General features: G+C 40.3%; 1 protein-coding gene across 1 annotated transcript; it reads right to left on the bottom strand.

Annotated features, from left to right (window-relative positions):
- Positions 1-217: 217 nt before the first annotated feature.
- CLDN17 (claudin 17) lies at positions 218-1,469 on the bottom strand. Its single transcript, XM_045389222.2, has one exon. The coding sequence runs from the start codon at positions 1,250-1,252 to the stop codon at positions 578-580; it is 675 nt and encodes a 224-aa protein (XP_045245157.1). The 5' UTR covers positions 1,253-1,469; the 3' UTR covers positions 218-577.
- Between the last annotated feature and the right edge of the window lie 6,824 nt (positions 1,470-8,293).

Here is an 8,293-nt window from a genome sequence, read left to right as displayed (position 1 = left end):
AGAGCTCCCTTTTCACTAAAGTGTCTAATTGTAATTGTGTGAGTTCCTAAAGGAACAAAGTCTTTCATTAGATGGACATTTTCATGTTTTGACATTTTCAACTAAAAATTATTGTTTGATATCTACAATTTTCCATGATAATCTTTTGAAAAAGGTCATCATTTAGTTGTTAGTGTGTAGTACAAGAAACAATGTAGAGGAAAAATAATAGCTTACATTTTAGAATAGGTATATGTTTTATTGTTATAGAATATCGATTTCAAATTTTGATTCTTATCAGATAAAATATGATGGCCAAAAACTAGTAGTCCATCATTGTGCACTTGATAATGATTATGGGTATACTTACATTTAGAATATGAACATTGGAACAGCGATTGAGTCCAACAATAGTAAATGCATTTAATACACCTGAAGTCAGAATGTCCAAGTTTTCCTACCAGTAACAAATTGAAACTTTCATATCAATTTAAATCTAGACATAAAGCAAGTTCTCCTGCCTCACATACTTACAGTTTCTAGCAGGACTTTATAACAAACATTGACCATAGTCCACACTTGGAGCCAAAAGCAGGCATTAGACATAACTGGTGGAGGTATTACTAGGCATTTTCATGTTTCTTCGCTTATCTGTGTGTGGCACACAGTGGCCAGGCACTGGATATCTGTACCTTTGCTTCTTTCTGTTGCAGCAGCAAAATCCACAAAGCAGACCGCCTCCAATGAAGAGGACAGCAGCGCTTGCCCAGCCAAGGAAAAGTGCTGCTCCCAGCTCTCGTTTCTGACCTATGTGGACAGCTGGGTTGTAGAAATCTCTGATGATTACATTGGCTGTCCAGCTCACCGGAATCAGAACGAAGATGCCCGTCAGGATGAAGAGGACTCCTGAAGTTCCCAGAAGATATGCTTTGGCCCTCTCATTAGAGCCCGTGCACTGGACCTGCTTCATGCCACAGATGCCAATAAGTAGGGCGATCAAGGAGAGAGCAACAGCCACACACATGAGTGCCCGGGCTGTTTCCAGGACAGGCGGAAGAGCCAACAATGAACTATAGAACTTGCATTGCAACCGGGCCCTGGCTTGTCGGATGCAGTTCATCCAGAGCCCTTCCCAGAGCCTCTCAAAGACAATAATGTTGCTGCCAACAAAAGCTGATACTCTCCACTGAGGCAGAAGCGTCGTGGCAAGAGTCCCCACCATGCCAAGGAACCCAAGAACCAGCCCAGCAATTTGCAAGGGATAAAATGCCATTGCCTTTTACTTTGAAGACTAGTCCAATTCGGAGTGGTAGAAGATGCTCAAGATGTAGAACGTGGAAGGCTCTTGAGTCTAGAGAAGTCTTTGATGATGTTCTCCTTGGCTGCTGCCCATATCATTTTAGTCCAAATCAGTGGCTGTGACTGAACTTGGCCTAACTAGAAGTACCTGTTGTAAATGCATGTTGCCTTTTTTCATACACATTCATTTCTCTATGGATTATTTACTAGTCATATATAATTGTTTCCCAGCCAATAAGAAGGTAGCTAGGGGTGTGTCAAGAAATACTGCATTCAGCTTTAGGATTTCTCACATTATTATTGTCTTAGCAATGCTGTAATTAAGTGTCAAAGTTTCCATTGTGAATTGCTAATTACAGAGCTGAAACTTCCTGTGTAAAAAATCACTCTGATATAAAAGTATAAATATATGTGTTAAGGCACAGCTGAAGACAATGCCAAAACCTTGTCAGTTTATTGGAGAGTAATTAAAAAACATTTTGGACTTTAAACTATTACTTTATTCTAGTGTAAGCCACTTTTCCTTAAGATGGTAATCAATTCTGGCTTTAATAAAGATACCTCGATATGCAGAAATGTTTACGTATTAGTTTCAAGACACACGAAAACTATTGATACTTAGGAGGAGCCCTAAGCAAGAAATTCACATTTCATAGTTTACGCTTAAGATCCAGAAAAGAAGAAAACAGAGAAGTATTCCTTATAATTAATTTGAATGAACTGTTAATTATTACTTTAACTGTTAAGTAACACCTCTCTCTGTTAAGTAATGTTTAGTATGGAAACTTTCATTCAGTGTTTCTTCAATGGCAGCTTGAAATAGATCACATTTATTAAGGCCAAACACGTACCTTTCATTTTTGTGGAAAAATATAAAAGTGGCCCTTGAAATTGGCTATGCAGTCACTTGAAATTTAGACGCTAGAGAACATTTTAGTGCTGGAAGTTATCGTCAAGGCCATCAAACTTAACACCCTTATTTGCCAGATGAACGGAAGGTGTGCAAAGTGTTTGGCTGAGGCAAGCCATGTGGCACCTGATCCGGGAACAAGCCCAGGTCTGTAACTCACTATGCTTACTTTCTCTGTCTAGTCTGATTCAAAAATAGGAAGGAGAGATTACTTTTTCAATCTTTTCATATAAGTGGGACTAAACCTAGTGGAAATGTGGCACTATCTACAGTTTTTCAAATGGTTTTCAAAGGAAGAAAAATTCAGTTGAGATTATTTCAAAATTTAAGTCAAGTTGTAACTTTTGACTGCCACTTTCCTGCCACTCCCTAGAGGCAGTGGGGGGCTTCGTGTGGGAAAAGTGGACCTTTTTCCTTTTCCTTTTACATCCCACTGGCAAGGGATCTATTGTAAGGATGAAAATGACTCCAAAGCAAGAACGCCAACCACACTCCAGGTGGGAGACATCACGGTTTGCAAAATGTCCTCCATCTCAATCAGTTACAGGCCAAAGATTTAATGGGTGGTCCAATGGCAACCAGATTTAGAGTCCATTCACTGACTTCATGAATGTGAAAACCATTGAGTTTTCAAGATGATTGGTCTGAGAACTCCCTCTCTAAGGAATGTGAATCATTGAGCAAACAGATGACTTCTGTGTTGTTAACAGTTTCCCAACACCAGATTGGATGAAGGGTTTCCTTGGCCCTTTGTTCATGGTTACTGAGACATAGGCTTAATCATTCCCTCCCTGACAGGATTTTCCAGCATTACTCTGACTTGTTACTTCTGGGTCTTCTTCCTCATTCTAGTTCCTCTTCCTCATTCTAGTTCCTCTTCCTCATTCTATCTCAGATGTATTGCTATGCTCATTTTGTCCTGGAAGTTTCCAACATTTTTTTCCAATTATTTGCTTTCTCATCAGCTAGAGCATATTGTCTGTATTATAAGTGAAAACATACGTTTGTTTAAATATAAAAATCTGAGGCTGGGTATAGTGGCTCCCATCTATAATCACAACACTTTGGGAGGCTGAGGCAGGAGGATTTTTTGAACCCAGGAGTTTGAGGCCAGCCTAGGCAAATAGTGACACTGTGTTTCTACAAAAAAATAAAAATTAGCTGGATGTGGTGGCAAACGCCTGCAGTCTCAGCTACTCGGGAGGCTGAAGTGGGAGGATTGCTTGAGCCTGGGAGGTCAAAACTGCAGTGAACTGTGATTGCTTTACTGCACTCCAGCCTGGGCAACAGAGTGAGACCCTATTCCCAACCCCCAAGAAATGAATAACCTGAAAAACATAAATAACGTAGGAGTTCTTGGTCTTTGCCTCTCACAGACAAAGCCGATTGATAAAAACATTTTAACTTTCTCTCCTTTGTATTTAGGGGAAGATACTGCTTTCCTCTCCAACCTTTCTATGAATCTCATCCCCTTCTACCTCCTCAGTGGGACTTGCTCTATTGATCACTTCCTCCTTTCATTGCACTGACACCTTCTCCCTCTCTTTGAGGAGTCCCCTAGAAAATAAACATACTCAATTTTCTTCTATTTTAAAACTCCATCTTGGAATGTATACATCATGGAATACTATGCAGCCATATAAAATAATTATATCCTGTCATTTACAGCAACATGGATGCAGCTGGAGGCCATTATACTAAGTGAATTAATACAGAAACAGAAAACCAAATCTCGCATGTTTTCACCTATAAGTGAGAGCTAAACATCAGGGACACTTGGAGATAAAGATGGCAGCAACAGACACTGGGGACTACTAGAGAGGGAAGGGAAGAGGGAGATAAGGGTTGAAAAGCCAACGACTGGGTACTATGCTCGCTATCTAGGTGATGGGATCATTCACACCCAGATCTCAGCATCAGTAAACGACTTACACATGTGCAACCTCCACCTCCAGTGTTCAAATGATTCTCCTGCTTCAGCCTCTATAGTAACTTTTATTTTATTGTAAAATAAAAGTTGAAATTATAAAAATATAATAGAAATAAATAAAAATAATAAAATAAAATTCCATCTTGCCAGATCTGTATTCCTTGCCATGTGTCTCTACACATCTTTTGGTCCTCTCTCACATTTCCCACTGCTATACACATTGAAATCGGCCTTTAGTCATCATGTGATCCATGAAAACCTTCCTAGAAATGTTACAGACTTCTTGGACGTCCTAACTACTATCTTTACAAAAACACTTCCATATTTCTGCTTATTGATGTTTCAGTAAAAGTCACAACAAACCACTGTCATCCAACGAGAGACAGTGAAGGGCGTGTGCTCTGGAGAGAGACTTGGTTCACTCTAGGCTTGATGCCTTAGCCATCCATCTCAGGCATGTTTTTGAACTCCCTCCCCCAACAAAAGTGCCTGGTCTATGAAATCAGGATAATCATAACATCAAACTCACAGGGCTGCCTTGAAGATTAAATGGAATGTGTGCAAAGAACCGGTCCTGAGCAAACACCCAGGAAAGTTTTTCTGTTAATATTTGTCTCGTTAGTATTTGTTGTATTATCGTCCTTACTACTTCTCCACAGACGCATTCTCTCTCTTCTTTCTCTAGGTGCCCTTCGCCATGTTTGTTTCGTTTGTTTTCTTCCAGACTTGCTGATACACCTCAGTACTCTTCTCACTCAGCACACTCTCCCTAAGGCACCTCACCTATGTCTGCACAGCATTGCCTACCTCCTGTCAGGCTGCAAGTTCTGAATCTGTCGTATTTAGCCCAGGCCTGTTTCTGTCTGTCATTCTCAGCTAATTTTTCTTTCTTATTCTTTAATAAATACATGCCTAGAGTGGACACCGTGATGTTCCACCCAGATGTCTCTTTCAGCTGCTTAGAGTGCTATGGGCAGAACACCCCCAGCTCTCAGCCCCATTCAGGTATTACCTGGAAATAGGCATGTCACTCAAATTATTCCCCATTCATAGATGTAGCCCATATCCAGTGACTCATCAATATGGTCCTGACAACTAGCCCTGTTAGCCCCATGGGGTTAACACTCAGGGGCTATTCTAGCTCCAGAGCTCACTGTGTGGTCAGCTAAGGCCTTCATTAGCCTGGCATCCCAACTAAACTTCTCTATATGGCCAATCCTCTTCCTTGCCTTCTTTTCCTAAGGTGTTGATCTTATAATAAACATAATGCACACTAATCTCTGCCTCAGAGTCTCATGCTCAGGGAACCCAACCATTGATTGACACCCTATTCAAATGGATTAAATATGTTTTCTGTTCTATGCTGTGTCTTAATTCAGTCCTTTGACATGCCTCATCTGTACCATTTCAAGAATGTCTTACCTAATCTCCTTGCCTCTGCCCGTCCTTACTACTTTCTGATTCATTTTCTATTGAAGAACCATAAAACCTTGCAGGATCAAACTCTATACATGCCACCTAAGACCTTACTTAAAATTTTTCATTATTTCTCTATTGCCTGTAAAATAAGATCCAAATTCCTTAGCATGACGTGAGAGACCAATTTTTGAATGACCTCTGCCCAACTTTAAAGCTTAGCCTCTGACCATGACTCCATTCCATGCCTTCACGGAGCTTACATTTTAGTGAGCATGATAAATACTAAACATGCAATTGCCAAAATATATATTATTAAACATTAAGGTATAGCTATGGTTAAAATATATAGGGTATAAACAGCAATGATTTTAACTTTAACTAAGAGTTCTCTAATGAAGGAAGGGCACTCTGATAAAACAACATTTAAACTGCAACCTGAAGCTTGAGTAGGAATTAGCCAGATAATTCAACAAAGAGTGAGAGAAAGAGAATTCTGGGCACAAGAGACCATCTGGGTAAGGGCACTGCAGGCAAAGAGAGTTTGGGTCTAATGCAAGTGGAAGACCAACCCCGAGGAGAGTGAGATAATTGAGATGACGTTGCAAATGTAGACAAGGTCCAGATATGCAAACAATGTGAACCATGTAATAATCTCCTAAGAGCAATGCAAAGCCAGTTAGAGATTTTCAGCATGGGACTCACACAATCAAGACTCAAGTCTGCTTAAAAAACAAGAAAAGAGCTATACACGGTGGCTCATACCTGTAATCCCAGCACTCTGGGAGGCCGAGGTGGGCAGATCATGAGGTCAGGAGTTCGAGACCAGCCTGACCAACATGGTGAAACCCCATCTCTACTAAAAATATGCAAATTAGCTGGTTGTGGTGGCATGTGCTTGTAATCCTAGCTACTCAGGAGGCTGAGGCAGGAGAACCGCTTAAATCCGGGAGGCGATGGTTGTAGTGAGCCGAGATTGCAGCACTGTACTCCAGCCTGAGTGACAGCAAGACTCTGTATCAAAAAAACAAAAAACAAAAAACAAAAAAAACAGAGAAAACACCAACCACCAAAACAATATGGCTATGGCTATTTTGGAGAAATTAATTAGAAAGAACAAAACTGAACACGAAGAAACCATTTAGAAGGTTATTGCGATAGTCCAAGTGAGAGATGATAGAAGCTGGATTGAGTAGGGGCAATGTAGGAGTGGATGGCTTTACACTGTGTAGAGGAGCTACAATTGGTGAAAGTGGGTGATGGACTGGAGGTAGGGGAAGGTTTCAGAGATGCCTGTTGTATTGTTGAAATGAGCATCATTGTACTCGGGGTTGCGTTTACCATGATGTGAGACATTGAAGGTTGAGTGACCTTTTAGAAAAAGATTAAGGGTTCACTTTTTAGATGTGAAGTCTGAGCTGCCTGTGAGCCATACCAGAAAATAATTTATAGGAATTAGATGTTTTGGAGCACTTAGGGACAATCAGGGCTGTACACATATGCAAGAATCCATAACCTCCATCCCGTCCACAAATTGTCTCTGATTAGATCACAATCAGTGAGATGAATCTGCTAATAAGGGCTGTTGACTAATTGTATTCTTATGTCCTCCTAAGACTTGTACTGAGGTCTTAGGGAATCTAATTTAGGTTGAGGAGTTTTTTGTTTTCCTTTGTAAAAATGTGTTGGTTTTACTTGCAGCATCAGCTTGAAATGAATAGGAGTAGAGGTATAACATCTGAACGGAAAAATTAGGACTCAAAGCATCCTCCTCTTTCCTTGTCTTCCCTTCAGGGGAAGTACTATTTGGAACCCCCAGGGTTTCCAAATCAGAAAACATTCAAACATTCTCACAACTTACTGTATGTCTATTTTGTTTTTTTGTTTGTTTGTTTGTTTCTTTTTTGGAGATGGAGTCTCATTCTATCACCTAGGATGGAGTGCAGTGGCGCAATCTGAGCTCAATGTAATCTCCACCTCCCAGGTTCAAGCGATTCTCCTGTTTCAGCCTCCTGAGTAGCTGAAATTACAGGTGCCCATCACCATGGCCAGCTACTTTTTGTATTTTTAGTTGAGACAGGGTTTTGCTATGTTGGTCAGGCTGGTCTTGAACTCCTGACCTCAGGTCATCTGCTCACCTCAGCCTCCCAAAGTGCTGGGATTGCAGGCGTGAGCCACTGCACCCAGTTGTGTGTCCATTCTGAAAGAGAATGAATGTCCTGTCTCCCACAGTAGCCAGTTCAAATTTTAACAAATACAAATTAGTCAAAAAAGCTTTAATGGGATGCCCATTAGGCTGATTTGAGGTTGTATTTAAGTATATTTATGCATACACACACACACAACACACACACACACACCCCCTACTCTGTTATTGCTCATTGTATTGTTGAGTTTCATATATCTGTTCCCTCTACCTAAAGTACTTTCTCAATTCCCTCTTCATGTCAACACATGCACATTGTCCATTTAATACTTACTCATTCTCCTTTGGATTTTGGTCCAAATTTAGTTGCAAGAGAAACTTGCCCTGAATTCTCAGATCATATCAGCTTCGACAAAATCCCCATCCCTGCTATTTTTTTAGTCTTTCATAGTACTACTATGCATTTTTCTTCATAGCATTTTTTCACAAGTTCTATATAAATATACATTTCCATTCACATTTATTTAAGTCATTTCCCATCTGGAGTACAGATTCTATAAGAACAGACTTGTGTCCGTTGTGTATTCTATTCTATTCTATCCCATTCTATTAC

The sequence above is a fragment of the Macaca fascicularis genome, chromosome 3, assembly GCF_037993035.2.
Source record: "Macaca fascicularis isolate 582-1 chromosome 3, T2T-MFA8v1.1".
Taxonomy (NCBI): domain Eukaryota; kingdom Metazoa; phylum Chordata; class Mammalia; order Primates; family Cercopithecidae; genus Macaca; species Macaca fascicularis.
The sequence above is the reverse complement of the archived record's forward strand: the minus strand, read 5'-3'. Positions and strand labels throughout refer to the sequence as shown.

Bases quoted from the DNA above. Each gene is read 5' to 3' on its own strand.
- CLDN17 (XM_045389222.2), bottom strand. From the start codon at position 1,252: ATGGCATTTTATCCCTTGCAAATTGCTGGGCTGGTTCTTGGGTTCCTT.